The following is a 21,777-nucleotide window of genomic DNA, read 5'->3' on the forward strand; positions in this document are numbered from 1 at the left end:
AGCACTAGACAATTGCATGCACTCCTCAACAAAATGGTCTAGCAGAAAGGTTCAATAAGAGCATTGTGGAAGGAGTTTGAGTTCCAAAGAGTTTTTGGGCTAAATTTATTCCTAATGTTGCCTATTTGATCAACAAATGTCCTTCAAATGCATTGGATATGAAGACTTTTGAAGAAATCTGGTCAAGATACTCTCCCAAATTTGATCATCTAAGAATCTTTGGTTATATTGCTTATGCTCACATTAGGCAGGGTAAATTGGATGTTAAAAGCATGTTTTTTAGGTATTCAAAAAGTGTGAAGGGATATTTTATGTGGTGTCTTTAGTTAGAATTCAAGAAGTGTATCATTAGCATAGACATTGTCTTTAATAAAACTAAAATGGCTTACAAGCTAAAAGTTTTTTAATGTAAGGTTGGAAGTAGTAGTGATGTTGAAAAGACTGACGTTGAGGTGAAATCTAGTATACAAGACGAGTTTGAAGTCATTAGATTGATTGATACGTCTAAAGAAGATAAAAGGTTTGGTCGTTTGAAGATGATAGATATCCTGTTACATTTGATGAAGACCAACATGTAGATGATTACAAACTTCCCAAAGATAGAATAAGGAGAACTTTGGAAAGGAATGGTTATGGAGAGCTAATTCCATTCTCCTTAATGATTGTTGGGCATTAGAAGATGAACATTCTAGTGTATCTTTTGCCTTAATAAGTAAGAAGAGTACTCAATGAATAGAAGCCATGAATGAAGAGATAAAGTTGCTTCGTCTGAAAAAATACTTGGACTCTAGTTCGTAGACCTGAGGGTTCTATGTTGATTACTTGCAAATGGTTTTTAAAAAAAAGATAACGCTCCAGGAACTAATCAATAAATATTCACGGCGAGACTCGTTGCTAGAGGTTTTTCATAAAGGGGAGAAATTGATTACAATGATGTTTTCTTCTGTAGTGAAACACATATCCATATGGATGTTGTTAGCCATAGTTGTTGAACTTAACCTAAGTTGGAACAAATGAATGTTAAGACTACTTCTTTATATGGAGACTTATATGAAAACATATACATGAATCAAAAAGGATTTAAGGAAGGAGTGATACATGTTAGATTTCAGTAATATTTCATATTAAAATACATGCACTTATGGATATTAATTGATAAAATAAACATAAGATAACCTTGAATTTATGAATTTATACATTTTTTTATATATTTTGTGATTTTAATTTGAATAAGAACAATTTATTCCCAAATTTGTGTTAATTTTAGGATTATAGGGAAGAAGGGAGATGATTGGACAAAAGAAGAATACACAAAGCTAAAAAGGGAAAGGTATAATGCACCAACACTCATCAAAGCTCGCCCAAACTCGCCTAAGTCAGACACCCCAGAGGATCTCGCCCAAGCGAAAACAATCTCGCCCAGGCGAGATTACTTTAGTGACGTTGAATCTTTTTTTGAGCAACTCGCCCAAGGGAGTCCAATAAGGCCCAAGTAATAAGTCACTTAACCTAAGCCAATTAGGTTAAATAGGAGGCATGAGGCACAACCATAGACACACATGATTGAAAGGAAATGCCATTGAGTGAATTGTAATCCAGTTGGAAGAATATGAGGTGTTAAAACCCTAGAGGAGGCAACTGTCAAGGAGAAACATATGAAATCTTCTTTTCTTGCTCTCCCTGTTTGTAACAACCAACATGTGTGACTAATTCTACCCTTTGGGATTGAGAGTAATTTGTTCAAACTCTTATGTATTGAGGTGGTATCTAAACATAATATTATGTTCTTGATTGATGATTGGTATTATCATTTTGTTAGTAATGCTTGTTCGCCATGATCTTGAAATTTAGATTTGACTGGAAAGTACTCCTAAGTTTCTGACCCAAATGATAATGCTTAACATATTTTAATGCGAGGAATAAATTTGAAATGTTAATTATTATCAACGTTTGATCTTACTGATAAGAATTTTTTATAAATATGCGAGAAATCAATATTTAGGAGGCATCTTAATAATTTTATATGCGTGGAATCGATATAAATGTATACATGCATCAATATCAATCAAAAGATACAATATTGTCATGCTAATCAAAATACAAAAGAATGAGAAAGATGAACCCCAATCCCTATTTTCCCAATTGAAGCAACAAACTCTTTGACTTTTTTCTTTTTAATCATTGCAATCATAACAAATTCCAACAAACTTTATTATTCTGTTTTCTATTTAGTGAGTCTTTTACTTGATTATTCAACTATTCCTTGTGGGTTCGATATTTGTCCTTCGGGACAAATTATTACTTATGAAAACACAGTGCACTTGCCGTAGAAAAGTCATCAAGGAGGTAAGCAGGATTATGTTTGTAAGTTAAACAAATCCTTATATGGTTTGAAACCATCCCCAAGGGAATAAAATAAACGATTTGATGAATTCAGTGCTAGAATTGGTTTTGAATGTAATAAGCATGATACTTATGTCTACTTTAAGTCTATAGGAGACAATTTGTTTATTGTATTATTGTTGTATGTAGACTATATTATGATAGTAAGAAATAGTAAATATGAGGTAAAAAAAGGTTAAAATAAGCTGAACAACGAGTTTGAAATGAAGAATTGGGGAGTTGTTAGGAAAATATTAGAGATTAAGATCACCAGACAATGTGACTTGGAGTGTTTGTACTTGTTTCAGACCTATTGACTGAGGACCATCAAACCCACCATACACAAGAATAAAAGATAGACGAACTGTTTGTATAAATACTAAAATAAACATGTATAAGAACTCCATTTTGGTTTCTTTTTAAGAGTACTTTATAGATGAAACAAAGACACTCTAGAAATCCTAACTTGTCGCACAAGTAAGGGTTCCTAGAGCATCTCAAAGGAGCATACCTGGCCTCCTTAAGCCACCACACCTCACCTTAGTTAAGTTCACTTAACTAGGGTTATAGTAGCTTAAGGAGCAAACTACCTTCATCTATAAATACCCTAAATCTCACTCATGTATTCTGATTTGCAAATATTGAATGAAGAGTTCAGAACTTGAAACCTTATTCTCTCCCAAATCTCTCTTGCTAGTGAGCCTAAATGACCTGGTGAACCTAACGAAAGTTGGCCAAACCTCTTTCCCTTCATTGCACCTTCAACTTCATCGAATCCTTGCACCTTCTATCTATTTTGGTGCACCTATTTCACTCTAAATTCGTTGCCACAACATTCATTCCATCAACCACAAGCTTGGATTGCATCACCTATCTCAAAAATATCCTTGATAAGTTTGGTATGACAAACTTAAAACTTGTTTCCACACCTCTTGTTTCCTACTATAAGTTGAGTGATGAATAATCTCCTAAGACAGTGGAAGAAAAATATTATATGGACGATCTTTTAAATGTCAATCTTGTTAGTTCCATATGTATGTTATGGTTTGAATATGTAGGCAAATTCTCCTTGCACTATATCAATTTCAACTTACATCCAATTTGTCATTAAAAATTATTAAAATGTTTATGCGAAAGACCTTGAATGAAAGAAGAGTGTGGATAAATAAATACTTTTAAAACTTTTTTTCTAGAAAGCATTTTTGGATTTGGATTTTCATAATATATTTTTAAATTTCGATTTTTTTTTTCTGTATTTTCAGATTTTGTGTTCCAAATCTTCTTTTTCAGTTGGATTTGGATGTTTGAAATATATTTTTGAATTCTAAAAATTCTTTTTTAGAAGGCATTTTCAGATCTAGTGTTCCGAATTTTCTTTTCTAGAATGTTTTTTTTTTATTTAGAATTTTGTTTTTAGAATGGAAATTTGATTTTTAAATTATATTTTCTGAATTTTAGATTTTTAAATTCAGGATAAAAGATAATTTTAGAAAATTTAAAAGATGATAGGTTGTAGGTTAAAATTGATATTATGTAGAAAAAAAATATGTAAACGCTGACACTAGATATACCCAAAATAAATAATCTTTAAAAGAGACATATCAACATTGAAGAAGCAATCTCTTCAGCTTAGGCTTCCACTCTATGCACAATTCCTGTGTTCGTGTTGCATGACATAATAATATGAGATCAGGTAACAAATGTCTTCTTGTTAACGTTCTTTTTCATGTTTGTGTTACTCTATAGATGTTTCTGTGCAATGATGTATCTCCCCATCCTTTTATGTTTTCAAGCTTCACCCTTTTTTTGTGGGGATAATGCTGTTTATGTGGCACTTGCAGGTACTATGGGTGTGTAGTTTGATTGTGGAAGAGGTATGGCTTGTTTTTCTTTACCTTGTAATACTGGGTCATTTGTTGTTGTTACCCCTTCCATGGCCCAAAGAACATATTTTGGGGTGTGTGGAGGTTTGGGCACTAGGTCATTTGTTTTTACTTCTCTAGGGTTTAACCAATGCTACAAGTTTCCACATGGGTTTGTTTGGGACAAGAAGGTAGGGTATTGTGGTGGTAGAAGTAGAGTTCCCTCATTGAGGGTTCCTTATTGTTGCAAGACCCCGCTTGGTGTTTCAAGTAACAACAAAATTGAGCCATTTGCGAGTAGAAGCAAGGGTGAGAGGAAGACTCACTATGGTAAGGGTGAAGGTAATAGGTTGAAGAAGAGGTTTTCATTGAGATTGCGGCCAAGGTTACGGTTATTGGCTATGAGAATGAAAAGGGCTTCCATTAAGTCCATTTTGAATGAGTTGGAGGTACTTATTCGTAAGAACATTAGAGCAGTGGCGTTTTCTGCCTCAGTTTCTGTTGTGTTCAGCCTTTGTTTCATGTTTCTAAAACTGACAGCACTCCCCCCTCCGAAATCTGTTCCATATTCTGACTTGATTACCAGCCTTCAGAATGGATATGTTGAAAAAGTTTTAGTTGAAGAGGGGTCCCGGCGTATATATTACAACATGAAGTCCCAAATTGTTGAAAATGATCATGTTTCTGGTGAAGAATCTCAAGTTGTAGATGTTTCCATTGATGCGGATGTTGATAAGATGGGGAGTGAGAGTGCTTCTAGGGCTGGCCAAACACCAGTGGTGAATGTACTAAAGAAATTCTCTAAGACCCGAGCTTCAACTCCTGAATGGCAGTATTCCACAAGAAAAATAGATCATGATGGAAAATTCCTTGTTAGTTTGATGAGAGAAAATGGGGTTACATATAGCTCTGCCCCTCAATCTGCGTTGATGTCAATGAGGAGTACTTTGATCACTGTGATAACACTGTGGATACCTTTAATTCCATTGATGTGGATTCTATATCGTCAACTTTCTACTGCTAATAGTCCTGCAAGGAAACAGAGGCCTAATAGTCAGACAGTTGGATTTGATGATGTGGAAGGTGTTGATTCTGCAAAAGTAGAGCTCATGGAGGTAATTATCTCATGCTAGAATGCTTATAAATAATTATGTAATAAAATAGCAAGAAGAAATACGGGAACATTTTGTTGGAGAAGATCAGTAAGGCTAACTGGTATGGTCGTATTATAAAACTAAATAAAAATGTTGGTACGTAGTTTGTAGTAGTTTGACATCTTTTGTTTCTTTTATTACTTTTTGGATTTCTACTTATTTATCACTTTGAAGTTGGAATTAGTGATCAATGGTACAATATTTAGCTTATTACATGAGAAGGGGCATAAAAGCTTTAGTATAATGAGCTAAGAAAGTGCAACTAATTAACTTCATGACTTGTAATTTGTGAGACGTGACGTGACAGTATTTCATAGATAACATTCTGGCTTTCGTTTAAATAAATTCTGAATTTATTATCTCAGAATCATTATGTTCAAATCCATTTGACTGTTTTAAGATAAAGAATACTTTGGTCAGGCAATTGTTTTGTGTCAAAAGCAAATTCATTTATTCCTAAGGTTCTGTTATGCTCTTATTTTAGATCTCCTCAATCATAAATGGCATGTAGTTCTGTTCATTATTATTCTCGGCTTCACTATTTAAATATTTTTGGAATGGCTCATACTCCTCGCTGCTGCTGTATGAGCATACTGATGCAGGGTTGGACAATTAAGACATTGAAACAAGGTTTCCCTGCCAATTAGATATGCTTAACTTAAAGGTAGTCATTTAAAGTTATGCCTCTTATAAGTATAGCCTGTGGCAATTGGGTGCATTATCTTGAAAGTAGTCACGAATGCATCAAAATATTGTAGATTGAAAACTAACATTTTTATGAACTATGAGCTGAATAAGGAAAGATATTAGACAGTTGTCCTTTTGGTTAGTTCATTTAAAAGGGTTGATTAGATAAAAGGGGGAAATTGGATTAGAGGGATTTGTTCTGTGAAAGGAGAATCCTTAGTAAACGGCAAAAGGAATCGTTGGATAAGAGACCCCTCTTAGTCTCAAAAATTTAATAAAACTGTTCATTTTTTAATTTGTTTCTATCTATTTTCCTTTTCTTCTCTCTTGGTTCATAAATAACATCTTCAATTATTAATATCCAATTTGAGATATGTAACCATTTTGCTAAAAAGATTACTCAGAGATAGGAAAATTTCACACATGAAAAGTTTAAGATGAAGCATGGAAAAATATTACATGATATTCTGTTAATTAATTGGCCCCATCTAATAATTTAATATGAAGAACTAAATTGTAACAACTGGAAAATGAATTTCTAATTATGCTATTGTGGATTTAACCAAATGCCTTGATATATTGGTGATTTATAATTTTAGCAGTGTTAATGGTTAAGCAAACAACTTCTTTGTGTTATTGTTATTGATAAACATTCTCTTTTTGTAGATAGTTTCATGTCTTCAAGGGGATATAAATTACCGCAAGCTAGGGGCAAAGCTACCTAGAGGCGTGCTGCTGGTGGGTCCTCCTGGAACTGGGAAGACACTACTTGCACGGGCAGTGGCAGGGGAAGCAGGTGTACCCTTTTTCACTGTATCTGCAAGTGAGTTTGTGGAGTTGTTTGTTGGAAGAGGGGCGGCTAGAATCAGAGACCTTTTCAACTCGGCAAGAAAATTTGCACCATCAATCATATTCATTGATGAACTTGATGCAGTAGGAGGCAAGCGTGGAAGAAGTTTCAACGACGAGCGTGACCAGACATTAAACCAGGCAAGTTTTTACATAATATGCTGTATTTCTTTATCAGATACAAATTATCAACAATTGGTTATGTTTATGGCTCACTAGTCAGTGCTGACTATAGAGTAAAGTGTGGTGGGAAAATAATGTGCAACAGTCCAGTTTCTTCAGTTATTTCACAGTATTAGTAGATGCTTTCTAGGTGAAAGATAAACACTTCATATGTTAAATTGGAATTAAGTATGAAAGTGAGAAACAAATCATATTCTTTTAATAGTTATATGCTCTAAGCTGAATTTCAAAGTATGCTGTGTGTATGTAGTTGCTGACAGAAATGGATGGATTTGAATCAGAGATGAGAGTGGTAGTCATTGCAGCAACTAACCGGCCAGAAGCCTTGGATCCGGCTCTATGTCGCCCTGGTCGTTTCTCAAGAAAAGTATATGTAGGCGAACCTGATGAAGAAGGAAGGAGAAAAATATTGGCTGTGCATCTGAGAGGAGTTCCTTTGGAGGAGGACACTAACATCATTTGCCATTTAATTGCTTCTCTTACTACTGGTTTTGTAGGTGCTGATTTGGCAAATATTGTCAATGAATCCGCTTTGCTTGCTGCTCGTAGAGGTAAAACCAGCTTACATTTTTATATTTAATGTGTGATTGGTTCAACATATTTTAGAGAAATAATTACTTATTATTGTTAGTTTTCTTAGAGAACTTAAAAAAAGCAATTATTTCCTAAACATTAATTCTAACCAAACATGCACTAGCTCACTGGTCACTGAGCTGTTGCATTCACAAATTAGCATTTCTCAGTAGATTGTTTCTCAACTAATGTTTACCTATTTGATCATAGATGAAGCATTGTGAAACTTAGTCCTAGATATATTAGTTTTAGTTGCCTTAAAAAGATATGGCAAAATGAGTTGCCTGGTCCAAATGTAGGTTGTGGACTATAACAAGCCAGGCCAAAAAGTATAGATTCAATTTGGGCCGGTAAAACAAAACCCGAGCTTGGTAAAGGCCTTTTCTTCTTGCACACCCCATGGGGTGGTGAAATAACCAAGTTGCCCTTAGTTATTGTTGTTGTTGTGCATGTGCATGTTTGCCCATGGGGTATGTTTATTCCGGTATGTGCATGTGAAGGTTTTGGAAAGAGTACATTGTGTCAACTAAAAATATTTTGAGATGAATATGTTTAGGATTTGTCTTCCGATTATACATTCTAGAATACAAATTTGTATTTTGAATTTTACATTCTAAAATAAATTGTATTCTGGATTGTATGTTCTAGACCTTAAAAAAATATTTAAATATTGTGAAGGTTTCTGAATTGCACAGTTTAGGGTTTAGGGTTAGAATATTCAAATTTATGGGGTTGGAGGTTGAAATCAGAGGGGTGCAGGAAGAAATGGCCCTTGGTTAAAGCTTTTTCTGGGCTTTTGACGGGTTTTGTGGGCTAAGCTTGGATCAGGCTTAGATGAGGTTGGAGTAAAAGGTTTGTGTTTAATTTGAGGACTGTTTCTTCCTGCACCTCCATGTTCTTCTGCCACCCCCATACAAAACATGAAAATATCTTTTTATCATTTTTGTGTCACCCCATAGAGTAGCTTCCGGATTATGTAATTCAGACATGCATTTGAAAAAAGACTTCCGGATTATATAATCCGGAAGCTAAAAAAGACTTCCAAATTATGTAATTTGGAAACTAATCATGCATCTGAAAAGACTTACAGATGATGTAATCCGGAAGCTAATTACAAATTTGAAAATAGACTTCCAGAGTACGTAATCTGTAATATTACATAGGGACATTTTTGGAAATATGAAAATTTATAGAGGTGAGAGAAGAATATATGGAGGTGCGGGAAGAAAGAGCCTAATTTGAGCTCAAATTTAAAGCTCAAGTGTTATATTTCATTGGGTAGGTTTGGCCTAGTCCAGCTGACCTGATTTGTTTTGCCACCTATTTTCTTCCCACTACAATTCCTTCTACTTCACTTTGCCTTCTTTCTTGTTTTTGCAAAAAAATTATGTGTGTAGAGTTTGAAGTGTGATGAAGAGTTTAGGAGTGACCATGTACTTGGATTTTGCAGGTAGTGAAACTGTGGCAAGGGAAGATATAATGGAAGCAATAGAAAGAGCAAAATTTGGAATCAATGATAAACAATTGAGGTCTAGTAAACTAAGCAAGGAGCTTACCAAGCTATTCCCATGGATGCCATCATTGATGGGAAAAAATGAAAGGAGACAGGATGACCAGCAAGGACCATTAGGTTATCAATCACTGAGTTCATGATTTTTCTTCTTAAATTTCCTTATATTTTTTCCTCAATATTTCTTCATTTCATTGTTACCCTTTACATAAGCTTCAGAATATACAGTGTCACATCAGAAAGAGAAAATATAATATAGCTGGTAAAAGCCAAGTTTATGGCCACTAAGCACTTCATTCTGTCTGCAATTTGAGGATGCAACATTTATATTTATGTTTTTGTTTCCTGCACTGAATCATTTCATTTTGCAACTTACACTATTTCCCAACTAAAATGACAGAAATACTCATAAGTTTTTTAAAAGGTCTTCTGGAAATCCAAATCAGTAAACCAAATTTTCTCTTTTAAAATTCGTATTCCTCAGTTCATAACTAACATTCTGGATTTTGCTTTCTAGAATTTGTTTTCTATTTCAAAATCACTTATGGATTTCCATTTCTGGGAAACAAAATACACACAAATGCTTATGGATTGCTTATTTGGAAAGGTCTTTGTCGATTTCCAGAATCCAAGTTTCATAATCTTTTGTTTCAAATCAAAATTTCAAGGCTAACTATTCCTGAAAACAAATTCATTCCTGTTCAGCAACAAAGTTTAGATTACAGATAACAAAACCACCAAAGCAGAGGACAGTTTGACAGTAAATTTGAACTTCAATTTAGCAGCAGCACATATGCATCCTTAAATGCATATCACTCCTATTCTGGACAGAAAATGTATGATTATTTTGCAAATTGAATTGATCTAACAATTATTCTTGCAAAGATAAACATGGTCCTTTCCAAGGAATCAACCACTTTCATTCCTCCCTATCCCCACAAGTAAACCAATGTAGTGCACCAATTGCAACAAAAGTTAAGTATGATAGTTTAAATCATTTTAAATCAGAACATTTAAGTTGAGCTCTTTGTTCCTGGTAAGAAATATATTTAATAAGTTTTAGTGAGTTATATGTTATTCTCTAATTTTTTTTTCGAGTATTACAAATAATCCTTTACTTTTTACTAAAATTTTAGGTAGTTTTATTCTATCTTTTTATTAAAAATCATAAATTCTATAACTTATTTAGATAAGTTATTATAATAATAATAATAATAAATAATAATAATAAAAGTATTAATAACAAATAATGATATTAAGAAGTTAATAATGACTTTAGATGAGTTATATTAATAATAGAAGATTAGATTAAAGTACAATTTTCAATTGGCTTAATTACATTTTAGTGTTACTATTTATTTGTTCAATATCCTTGAGATATTAATAACCAATTTCTATTTAAAACGGTAATACACAAATAAGAGTGTTTTTAGTGATATTGTTACTAATCAAAACTAACAATCAATTTTAGACTGAGTGTAAAAAAATTCAAGAGATAAAATCGCATTTATTTTAAAAAAAAGTAATTAAACTTTCAATTTTCGCATTTCTTGTTTCATAAATATGATTTTTTATGGCTTAAATATATGTAAGTTCCTCCATGGATGATTTCAAGTCCATCATTTCCATGCCCACCGCCGCCGCCACCGCCGCCACAACCGTCGATAACATCTGGAATAAGATCGTCGCCGGTGCTCATCCACACCACCCCGCCGCTGCCGGAGACTACAATGGCGGTGCCGGAGACTACCGTGGCGCTAGCGCCCTGGAGTTCTACGAGGGCAGCCCCATGGAGAATTTATCTTCTTCTTCGTCTCTCCCTGTTTCTTTCTCTCTTCCTCTCCCTTTCCACGCCCAAGGCCCTTCCTCCGTAGAACCCTTTGGAATGGGCACTGCGTCCTCCAATTTGGTTCACAGAGGTAGGAGAAGGGTGGTGGAGGAACCCATGGATAAGGCCACGATTCAGAAGCAGAGGAGGATGATCAAGAATCGTGAGTCTGCAGCTAGGTCGCGGGAACGCAAGCAGGTACGTATTTACTCTGACTTTGTTTGATGTGAAAAAATGGCTAATGTTGTGTATCAGTGTTGGGATTATTGAACCTGGTACTTGTGGGAACCCTATAACCTTACGTTTGATTAATTTAGGATTTTTGTTTTTGTGGTTTTGTTCCTTTGCTGCACAGGCTTACACAATGGAGCTGGAGTATAAGGTTCAACAGCTGGAGCAAGAGAATACCCACTTAGTCAATGAAGAGGTGAGGTTCCTAACTGTTACCAATTTTCAAGTTAAAACCAAATAATTGGTTTGTGGTTTTGATGGATATTCTATTAAATGAGTATTGTTTGAATGCATTGCATGATTTAGCATTCTTTAAAAACTTCCCTCTGTGAATTTGAGTCTCATCTTTTGTTGTGAATCTACTGACTTGTTCTATTAAATCTTCTTGGGTTTCGAATGCAGGCTGAGAATAGAAGGCAGAGGAGAAAGCAGGTCTGTAATATATCTGCTCTCCTTTCTACATCTTCATTTGCATGTTCTTGTCTTCATTTGCATGTTCTTGTGTATTTTAGCTGCTATACTGTCTTGTGATGACATGTGTTTATTGAAGAACCCAAATTCTATTTACATTTTTTCTTTTGATAAGTGTGGATTCATCTATAAAAATGTTAGTAAGTTGTGTTAGTAGATAATCATTTCATTAATACAATTAAGGTTATCATACTCAAGAGTCTACTTGACTCGTGGAAGTCCAGTAAACTCGACTCGTAAATCCGACTCGTAGACTTGTAAGAGTCTACTTCACATAATTTAAAAATAAAATAAAATAAATTCATGATACCAATTGCATAATATTAAAATAAATAAGTTCATACACCAATAAAATAACTTCTAGATGGCATTCTTACTTGTAAGTGGCAGTGAAAATGTTAAATTTAAACTAGTTCCAGACTTCTTATTATATCCCAAAAATTAAAAAAAATTCAATTAGTCAATCTACCCTAAACAAAAATCCAATTTGTCCAAAGCAGTAAAAAAACTACAGGATGCCCAAAAATCTATCCCAAACCCAATGAACAAAAAAGCCTCAATCCATTTTTAAAAGCTCAAACCTAATTTTAAAAACCCTAACCTAATATGTCCCAACCTGTCGTCACCACCCTAACCCAATCTGTTCTCACTGCAGCAGCAGTCGCGAACGGTGCAGTGCGACAAGGATCGCAGCGAGACGAGATGCGACGACCAACGATACGATGCGACGAGCGGCGTGGTGCGACAAGCGGTGCGGTGTGACGAGCGGCCCGACGAGATGCTGCCGCGATGACCTAATCACAAGGAAACGTACCATTTTGGGTCCATTTTACGTAACTTGGTGACTCGGACTTAAACTCGCGAGTTTGACCGAGTTTAACCGAGTTTGACCGAGTCAACTTCGGGTTTAATAAAAAACGAGTTTACTCCCGAGTTGACTTGCAAACCTTCACCTAACTCTTAAACTCTTAAGGGTTTACGAGTTAACCCTAGAGTTTGATAACCTTGAGTACAATAGACTTCCATCTAGTCTATTCTTATAATTTTTTTATGAATATGTATAGTCTACTTATGTATCGTTTTTGTTAACATATGAGTTTTGGTCTAATCTTCCATATTTTTGTATTTTTTTATTTTTTTAATAATACTTTTTTATGTAAAGACAGATGATTGTTGTTAGTTGAGGTGTCAGTATACCTAAATCAAAACTTTTTATAAAAATTGTGTTAACAAGAGTCTGTACTCTCTTTTTGCAGTAAATTGAACTTATTTACTTCTCTCAAGAATTGCAATTTATGTAGCAGAATGACCCCAAAAAGTAATAGGTGATAAATGATGTAACCAGTGTGAAACCTCAGATAGATTGTTACTTTTTTATTTACTTCTCCTTAAGAATTACAATTTCTGTAGCAGAATGACTTCAAAAAGTGATAAGTGATAAATGATGGTGTGAAACCTCCGATAGATTGTTAGTTTTTGATGTGATGTTTTGCAGATCTAATGTGTATCCCTTGAATTTGATTTGATGCAGCTGATGGAGACCATCATTCCAGTTGAGGTGATGCGCAAACCCAGAAAAAAATTTGGGAGACAAAATTCATTCTGATGTGTTTTCTCATCACTCATCTCATCAACAAAATAGACTTTGTGGCTTGGAATGTGTAAGTATGAAAGGAGGGTAGGTTTAAGAGATTATACTGTCATTCACTGTATAGAAAAAATAATTGGAGCCAAATAATCTAAGTTTGTGGCTTGGAATGTAAATATAAGAAGGGTAGGTTTTAGAGATTACATTGTCATCATTCAGTGTATAGAAAAAAAAAAATTAGAGGCAAATAATCTAAGATTTTTTTATTCATTCTGAGAGTATTGGTTTTGGGATCATGCTTAGTAGAACAATTTCTGACAGACTGGGGAAAATAATTTCATTTAGCATATTGTGCCATTTGTTTAGCTAGATGGCATGGCTTTTTTCTTTGACCAGAATTATTTGCATTGAATAAGATGAAATGAATTTTTATTTAAAGAGTACATTAAATAATTTAGGATTTATATTTAGTTTTAATGATCATTTTGATCTCACCATGTTTTAGAAAAATGTAATTTCATCCTATTTTTTAAAAAAAAGTTTAAGTACAAGTTCACTTTTGTTAGATTGTTGTTATTATAATAGATTTACCTGAGAGTTTCTTGTAAATGCATATTGAAGAATAATGTTTTGTCATCAAATTGAATATGTTAAAATAATTTGAGATGAAATTGAATTTTTTAAAAAAGTGAGATGAAATTACACTTTCTCAAAACATTTTGGGATCAAAATAGTCACTAAACCTTATATATATTTTTGGATTTTTGAATAATTTGGAATTTTATTTAATTCATATTTTTATTGAAATAGTACATTAAATTTATGATGTGTATTTAGGATTCATGACCATTTTGATTTCAATAATTAAAAGAAAGCAATTTCTTCCTTACTTTTTAAAAAAATTCGGTATGATCTCAAAGTTTCTTAAAAATTGAGTGCAATTTTCCTCTTGTTAGATTGTCATCATCATTATAATAAATTCACCTCAACTTTTGTTGTCATTATATATTGAAGTAATTCTGACCAAATTGAATTTTTAAAAACAGAGAAAATACATTTTTAAAAAAAAAATTGGGATCAAATAGTCATTAATTGTATTTATTTACGATTTTTTTAATAATTTAGAAATTTTATTTATTTCAAATTTTTATTTAATATGAAATTAAATAAATTAATTTTTGTATTTATTTAAAATTTTGAATAATTTAGAAATTTTATTTATTTTATATTTTTATTTAAGTAGGAGATTAAATAATTTAAGATTTGTATTTATTTAAGATTTTGAATCATTTAAGAACTTTGTTTATTTAAAATTTTGAATAATTTTTTTTTTATTTCAGATTTTTATTTAAGTAGAAGATTAAATAATATAGGATTTTGTATTTATTTAGAAGTTTGAATAATTTAGAAATTTTATTTAAGATATTAAGTAATTTAGGATTTGTATTTATTTTAGATGTTGAATAATTTAAGAATTTTGTACATTTCATATTTTTATTTAAGAAAGATTTTAAATAACTTAGGATTTTGAAAACATTTAAAATTTTATTTATTTTAGATTTTTATTTAAGTTGGATATAAAATAATTTAGAATTTGTGTTGATTGTAACACCTTGAAATACATTTAAGTATTATAAACTACATCCTAAAACCCTCCAACACCTGTATGATCATGCTCGTGTACGTAGTACATCTAAGTATTATAAACTACATCCTAAAACCCTCCAACATCTGTATAATCATGCTCGTGTACATAGTACGGTCATTGCAGTTCAAACACAACAAAAAAAAGTAAGGGTAAGCTAATGAAGAGAAATTTCATAACATATCTAATCCATTGCAAAAAGAACCAATCAAACTAATCATTTATAAACATTTCTTTAAATGTTGTCATATAAAATTTGAATATTAATTTCGTCATTCATATAGACCACATATGGATCTATTTTCAATCACAATAATTGGATTTCATTTCAATCCCACTTCGTCTTTCAGAAGACTCACTAAGTATGCTTCTACCAGAGACTAACACTTGATCCAAAGATTGCCAACGAATCTAAGAGAAAGGATTATGGTAAGTTCAAACATCCAATACTGAGTGTATACTGCGGGATCCGGTGTGTATGAACTCCCTCTCAACTTCTCAGCATGTGAAATCTTAGTCTATATGACTTAGATCATCAATGAAGCTAGATGATCTCTATTAAACATAGACTTTTCATACTTAATGCCATCAAACAACTCATACATTATCCCAAATGTATGATATCAATTTCATACAATTTTCATCATTCATATATAATACATATCATTCAATCACATATAACATTTAAAAAGTCATACCATTCAAGAACTTTTCCAACATCAAAAACATTATTTAACTTTCAAACTATCAAAATATAATATTTATACTCACACAACATAAAACCAAACAATTTTATCAACTAACATCCCTATAAGAGAAATTGAAACTTGGAACCACGTTCCTTCCACATTCGATCTTCTAGCCTACAATACTATTAAAAGTTAAAGTTAGTTTCCTTTACCTGAAATTCCACTTGTGGAAATTCCACCTCAAATAGGAGAACCACAAAAAATTTAGGAACCTAGAGCAAGTTATCCAAATATCACCAAATTTTAGTATATGATAAAACAAGTTAAGAGAAACACTTTTCTCAACTGTCTTGATGACTAAATCATAGAGAAAAACAGAGAATAAGAGATCTTTAAGGTAAAATGAACTTACTCTGTTTGAAAATCTAATCGGGTAGAAATGTACCCTAACTCCTCAACTAGACCCAATAAAGTATGTCAATGATAAGAACCATGACCAACAACAAAGTATAGAAAATTTACACAACAAAGTAGAAACACCATCAAAAGTCCAATGATTATTCATATTGGAGCCTACGCATTTCATATATAAGAATAGAGGAGAGTTTTGTAAGTTAGCTCATGAAGCTCTCTTGTGCCCACACATGTGAAAACTCTAATAACATCTACGCAAATGGATGACTTTAGCACACGAAAAATACAATTATATTGGGCTTAAAGCATAATAATTGTGCTTATCAACTACGTAATCAGTCTCAAACCCTATTGTAGTCACTACAAATATTGGGGTGTAGTGAGGCATTGAACTTGAAACCAAATCACTATCTTAAGACATCACTTCCTTGATGGAATTAGTATATTTGTGCAAGTACCACATTATCACTTACAATTTTTAGAAAATAAAATCAAATGCAAAAATGGAAAATGATATGACTTAATACAAAACAAAAGAAGTAACTATATATATACTGAAAAATAAGTATTAAAAAAAGTAGTGAATATATATCTTTGGTATTTCAAAATTCAAATTAAAAAAGTATCCACCAATACAACCATAACCTATATAGAATTAGAAAAAAAAAGCTTTAATAAAATCCTAAACCCTAATACGAAAAGGCTAATTAAGAATAATTAAGAATGTATGTAGTAGGAATTAGGAATAGAAATATGAATATTAAAAACCTGTAACCATGTCCTGAACCTAGATCATACACAAATGGAGTTAAAAACCTTAATACAAAATCTGATGTCAACAAAACATACAAAGGAAGTTAATCACTTCGAAGTATGATTAAAAGGCAAATTAAGTTATTACAAAACATGTCAAGACCCAAAAACAAATAGAAAAATAAAAGTTCATGGAATTAAAAAGAAGTTAAAAACCCTAAAAACATCATATTTAACTAAAACATTTCTATACAATATTAAGGAAAGATCTTATCATGAAGAAAAACTTATAAACTATATAATAACACTTTCTATAAAAGACGCCTCAAAAGATGCAATGTTACTTTTCCAAAGCAAGATTTTTCCTTGACGTGGTTGAAGATACCGTGGAGACATTTGTAGAAAAAACATTAACATAAATTATAAGATAAAACCTAAAAACATTTGTAGAAAAAACATTAGCATAAATTATAAGATAAAACCTAAAAGATTTCTGGCTTTGAGAGAAAAATTCGAAAAGAGCGAAAGACAAAGACAGAGAGTGAGGGTGAGAGAGAAGTATGTGACCGTGTGAGAGAAATGAAAAGTGCTTCAGTGTGTGAGAAATAAAACGTACCACGTGTCCGCCATAAAACGTTCCACGTGTCCACCATAGGATGAGCCACGTTGCCTTTTTTTTCTACTTTTGATTAAAATGTTTTTAAATTATTTTGTATGAAAAATTGTTGTGTTAACGTGTAAGAAATTACCTTGAATGTAGGTTTTGTGTTCATTATAGATAGATAAATAACATAATATAAAAGAAATAATATTATACATAATAATAAAATGTTTATATATATATAGTCATAAAATTAAATAAAAATTTCAGAAAAGACATCACTTAAATTTTTTTTTTCTAATAGATTTGTTGATGGAATCTATGCGACCAAATAAAATCCATAGAAAAATACATCGCGAAATATTTCATATTAATTGTAACACTATATGTAATTAATCGGTACAATTAACAACAAAATATTTCCATTGCAAAATTTATCAATAAAAAGCATGTTACTTCTTTATTACGGATTATAAATTACACATCACAAAAGTAGTTTGAATGAATGTCTATCACGTATTTTTTATAATTGTCACATAATTCACCACAAATTAAAAGGATTGTTTTGCATCATAAAATTCCGTCATCAACTTTAATGTTTCTTCGAGATCGATTTAAATCCCTTTTTAATTGAACACAAGGTTGATTAAAAATTAAAATTACTCTCATGTTTCATATATTAACAATTGAAATTACCCAAAAGGTAGAAATTGTATTAGGGTTGAATAAGTATAAATAATTCTTATAACTACTTATGTATGATTTCAATTAAGTGAGTATGATTATATATTTGCTAATATATAAAATTTTTGAAAAAAATAAAATAGGAAAATAATTATTTGAAAGCATATGTATGTTAAAAGTATTGTTACATATATATTTATATTGAAACAAATAATTTTATATTTAAAGAATAAAATGATTTATTTTATATATAACTAAGTATTTAAATAAGATCAAAATGCAAGTACTTATATATTTTATTATGCACTATCTCGTCTTACTAAATAAAAGGATATATTCATTTAATTTAATTATGTATTTTAATTTATAACCACTTTTACTCACAAATATGAGTTATGTTGTTCTCCTCTATATCACCACTAAATAACTTTTTATTAAGGATGTGTATTAAATATATACATTAAAAAGGAACAATGTCCCTTAAACAAAAAGAGTGATCTTTAGTTCATAAAAACTACTTAAAAAAATATTAAATAACAATTAAATTTAAAGACAAAAAATAATTAGTCACTTAGATATTATTTTAAAGACTAAATAATTATTAATATTTAAAATGATTTTTATTATTAATAAAAAATTATAAAATAGTTTCTACATTGATATGTAAATTGGTTACCAAGATTTTAACTACTAATATTTTAGATTCTAAATTAGTCTTTTAAAAAACTAGTTTAGAATATAAAGTAGTTAGTAACTAGAATTTTGGTCAATAATGGTTAGATACCAATTCAGAAATTACTTTATAAATTTCTATTAATAATAAAAATTACTTTAAATATCAATAATAATTTTAATTTATAAAATAATTTCTAATTTAGTTAATTAGTAATTAATTATTTTGGTCTAAAAATTAATTTTTACTTAATATTTCTTTTAATGAACTAAACCTTTTCCCTTCTAGCACATTATTTTCTATTATTTCTACTATAGGTAAGTCCAACATTCAAATACACTTGTGAAGACTGTTCTACAAGGAACATGACTTCAATGGGTAGTTTGTCAGTTGGAAAAACACAATCAGATTTACCTTTTTGTTGCAGCTCTTCACAAGGGGTAGGAGTGACATTATTGGAAACTCCAGAAATATCAGTGCAATTCCATTGAAGCTTGTGTTGTTCTTTACTCAGTTCCATTGTGACATTAGAAATGCAGATTCCAGTGAAAGGGTCATTAGGGATTCCTTCAAGTCTTGCAGCATATGTAACGTTCTTGGCAACAATATCTTTATAATTTATTCCAGAAATAACAGGAAGTGCTTTGGGATCAAATTCAGGGTCAGGGTGTGATCCATAAGAGCCAGTCATCCAAAACACATATTTCATGGTGTTCAGATTCAAATTTCTAACATATATGTTCTTCACATATGCACCTCTACCAACTGCTGTTTTGATTCTAACAGCTGATTGAGTGTCAATGGCAGTGAGATCTTCAACCCTAATATCTTCAATTCCACCAGACATTTCACTGCCTAATGCAACCATGGCACTGTCTGGGGATATACAAGTGATCCTTCTAATGATTATGTTTTTTGTTGGCTTTCCAAATTTAACTCCATAATTATCCCAACCACTTTTTGGTGAAATGCAATCATCACCAGAAACAATGTAGCAGTCTTCAATCCTAGTGTTTGTACATGAATCTATGGAGAAGACAAAAGTTTGGAATAATTAGACAATGGTTCTTGTTACCTAACCTAGCCAATTCAAGTAATAAAAACTTATTCATATGAATGCCCTTATTTTTTACTGCATAAATTTCAAAAATCCAAGTGAAAATAAGTATATAACAGAAAACAAACAATTTTTTACCTGGGTTTACGCCATCTGTATTAGGAGAGTCTATTGGGGCAAGAATGGTAAGGCCACTTACAATTATGTTACTGAAGATGTAAAGGTTGATCAGAATAATGAAGCACACTATACATAAAAGAGTATGCAGTTTTAAGAAATTTGATTAGAGAAAAAAGAAAATCTTATCAAACCTGCTGTAAATTGGATGGACAAACCAACTTGGGGAATTGATCAAAGTGATATTTGATATTTGGATTTGATCTGAGAACATGATCTCAATCATGTAGGGCCTAGTGAGAGTAAATTCCTTCTTTTTGAACTTGACCCACCAGTAAGATCCTTGTCCATCAAGTGTACCATTTTGACCTAATCACCAAGTTTAAGAAAATCCAATTCAAAATGGCTTAGTCACTAACAAAATAACTTAACAATCTTTAATAATAGAACACTGTTTGTGTTAAATAATTACCAGTAATTACAACATCAGTGAGATTATAACCAAAAATTAGACTGCTAAACCTTCCATCAGGAGCATCTCTTCCTTTTCCATAAGAAGGTAGTAGAGCAACACTAGGCCATTCTTTTTCATCCTGTTAATGTGATAAATGTAAGTCACCATTTTTTTTGCTAATTATACTTTATCATAAACAACAGATAAGAAAATGTAGATATAACAGGAAATTAAGAATAAAGAAATAAAAGGAAACAATATTCAGAATAAAAATAACATAGAGGAAAATCATACTTATATAATGACTATTTAAGTCTATGAAGTAGTGCAGTATAAGGCGAAAACTGGATGGAAAAGTAGTATTATGTCTATCATAAATTGTTTTGTTTCTGGTAAGATGAAGGTCAAGAACACTAATATGTATATTGTGGTTATAATATAGGATTATATTGGATTTTTCTATAGACTCTAAAAGAAGGGAAAAAATAGTGGGTCTAGGGTATACCTGGGAAGCAAGAATAACAGCATCCTTTTGAAGAAAAAGAGTGAAATGGCTGGTGAGATTAAAGGGTCCAGTTAGCCATTTCCCAGATGGCACAATAAGAGTTGCACCTCCATCAGAAGCATGTTGGGTGAGGTTGGCTATGGCAGTTGCAAAGATCTTTGTGTTGGATGTTTTCCCATCACCAACTCCACCAAAATCTGTCAAAGTTGCACTGTGCTTTCGACAATTGATTGCAGAATATTCACTGTTGCCCAATCCAATGGCCCTACATTCTGCTACTTTCACATTTAGTGATCCCAATGTTATAATTAAAGAGATCACACCAAGTACCTACACATACAGCACCAAACTCATCAGCCTCAGACCCATATGAAAAAAATAAGCAGTTTCCAAAGACATGTTTTGTTGTCTTCATAAAGCATCTACATGAACAATACGTCTGAAAAATATACCAGCAGTTTACTAACCAAAAACTTGCTATGAAAATTATCAAAATCCAAATGGAACTGCATAATTGCTTCCCAAAAACTCAATTTGATGGTTATTCATGTCAAAATATGTGTAATGAGTAAGAAAATCTAAAGAGAATTACATTGGTATTTCCAAGGTGTAGACACTGCTTCATGGTACGAGACATGGAACATTCAAGTTTTACTTTTTTCACTTTTCTTGTACAAAAGACACAAACATAGGCATATATAGTGATAGAAAGGGATAATAAATGAATTCACCCCACAAATATTGTTAATATTTATCTCGATTTTGATGGAGACTCGTCACATTTGGATGAGTATGAGTATTTTATGGATAATAGCAAATTTTTAAAATTAGATATGAGAATTAAGATGACTACGTACATATTTGGTT

The 21,777-nt window shown here is 31.8% G+C and overlaps 3 protein-coding genes across 4 annotated transcripts; 2 read left to right on the plus strand and 1 right to left on the minus strand.

Annotated features, from left to right (window-relative positions):
• The first annotated feature begins 3,886 nt into the window (after positions 1-3,886).
• LOC137837068 (probable inactive ATP-dependent zinc metalloprotease FTSHI 3, chloroplastic) lies at positions 3,887-9,488 on the plus strand. Its single transcript, XM_068645924.1, has 5 exons — positions 3,887-4,075; positions 4,224-5,359; positions 6,752-7,075; positions 7,368-7,668; positions 9,141-9,488. Exons 2-5 carry the CDS (start codon positions 4,259-4,261, stop codon positions 9,341-9,343), a joined length of 1,929 nt encoding a protein of 642 aa, XP_068502025.1. The 5' UTR covers positions 3,887-4,075; positions 4,224-4,258; the 3' UTR covers positions 9,344-9,488.
• A 1,139-nt stretch (positions 9,489-10,627) lies between these two features.
• LOC137837070 (G-box-binding factor 4-like) lies at positions 10,628-13,588 on the plus strand. Of its 2 annotated transcripts, none has more exons than XM_068645926.1 (4): positions 10,628-11,226; positions 11,384-11,455; positions 11,662-11,691; positions 12,386-13,242. In XM_068645926.1, exons 1-4 carry the CDS (start codon positions 10,801-10,803, stop codon positions 12,521-12,523), a joined length of 666 nt encoding a protein of 221 aa, XP_068502027.1. In that variant the 5' UTR covers positions 10,628-10,800; the 3' UTR covers positions 12,524-13,242. The 2 variants fall into 2 exon arrangements, with proteins under 2 accessions (XP_068502027.1, XP_068502028.1); XM_068645927.1 differs by lacking the exon at positions 12,386-13,242 and adding an exon at positions 13,262-13,588 and having other exon boundaries at positions 10,641-11,226.
• Positions 13,589-18,980: 5,392 nt separating this feature from the next.
• LOC137837069 (probable polygalacturonase) lies at positions 18,981-21,564 on the minus strand. The gene is made up of 6 exons (XM_068645925.1): positions 21,503-21,564; positions 20,911-21,240; positions 20,424-20,544; positions 20,146-20,320; positions 19,973-20,043; positions 18,981-19,803 (listed from the first exon to the last, which is right to left on the minus strand). Exons 1-6 carry the CDS (start codon positions 21,545-21,547, stop codon positions 19,070-19,072), a joined length of 1,476 nt encoding a protein of 491 aa, XP_068502026.1. The 5' UTR covers positions 21,548-21,564; the 3' UTR covers positions 18,981-19,069.
• Between the last annotated feature and the right edge of the window lie 213 nt (positions 21,565-21,777).

The sequence above is a fragment of the Phaseolus vulgaris genome, chromosome 4, assembly GCF_000499845.2.
Source record: "Phaseolus vulgaris cultivar G19833 chromosome 4, P. vulgaris v2.0, whole genome shotgun sequence".
NCBI lineage: Eukaryota > Viridiplantae > Streptophyta > Magnoliopsida > Fabales > Fabaceae > Phaseolus > Phaseolus vulgaris.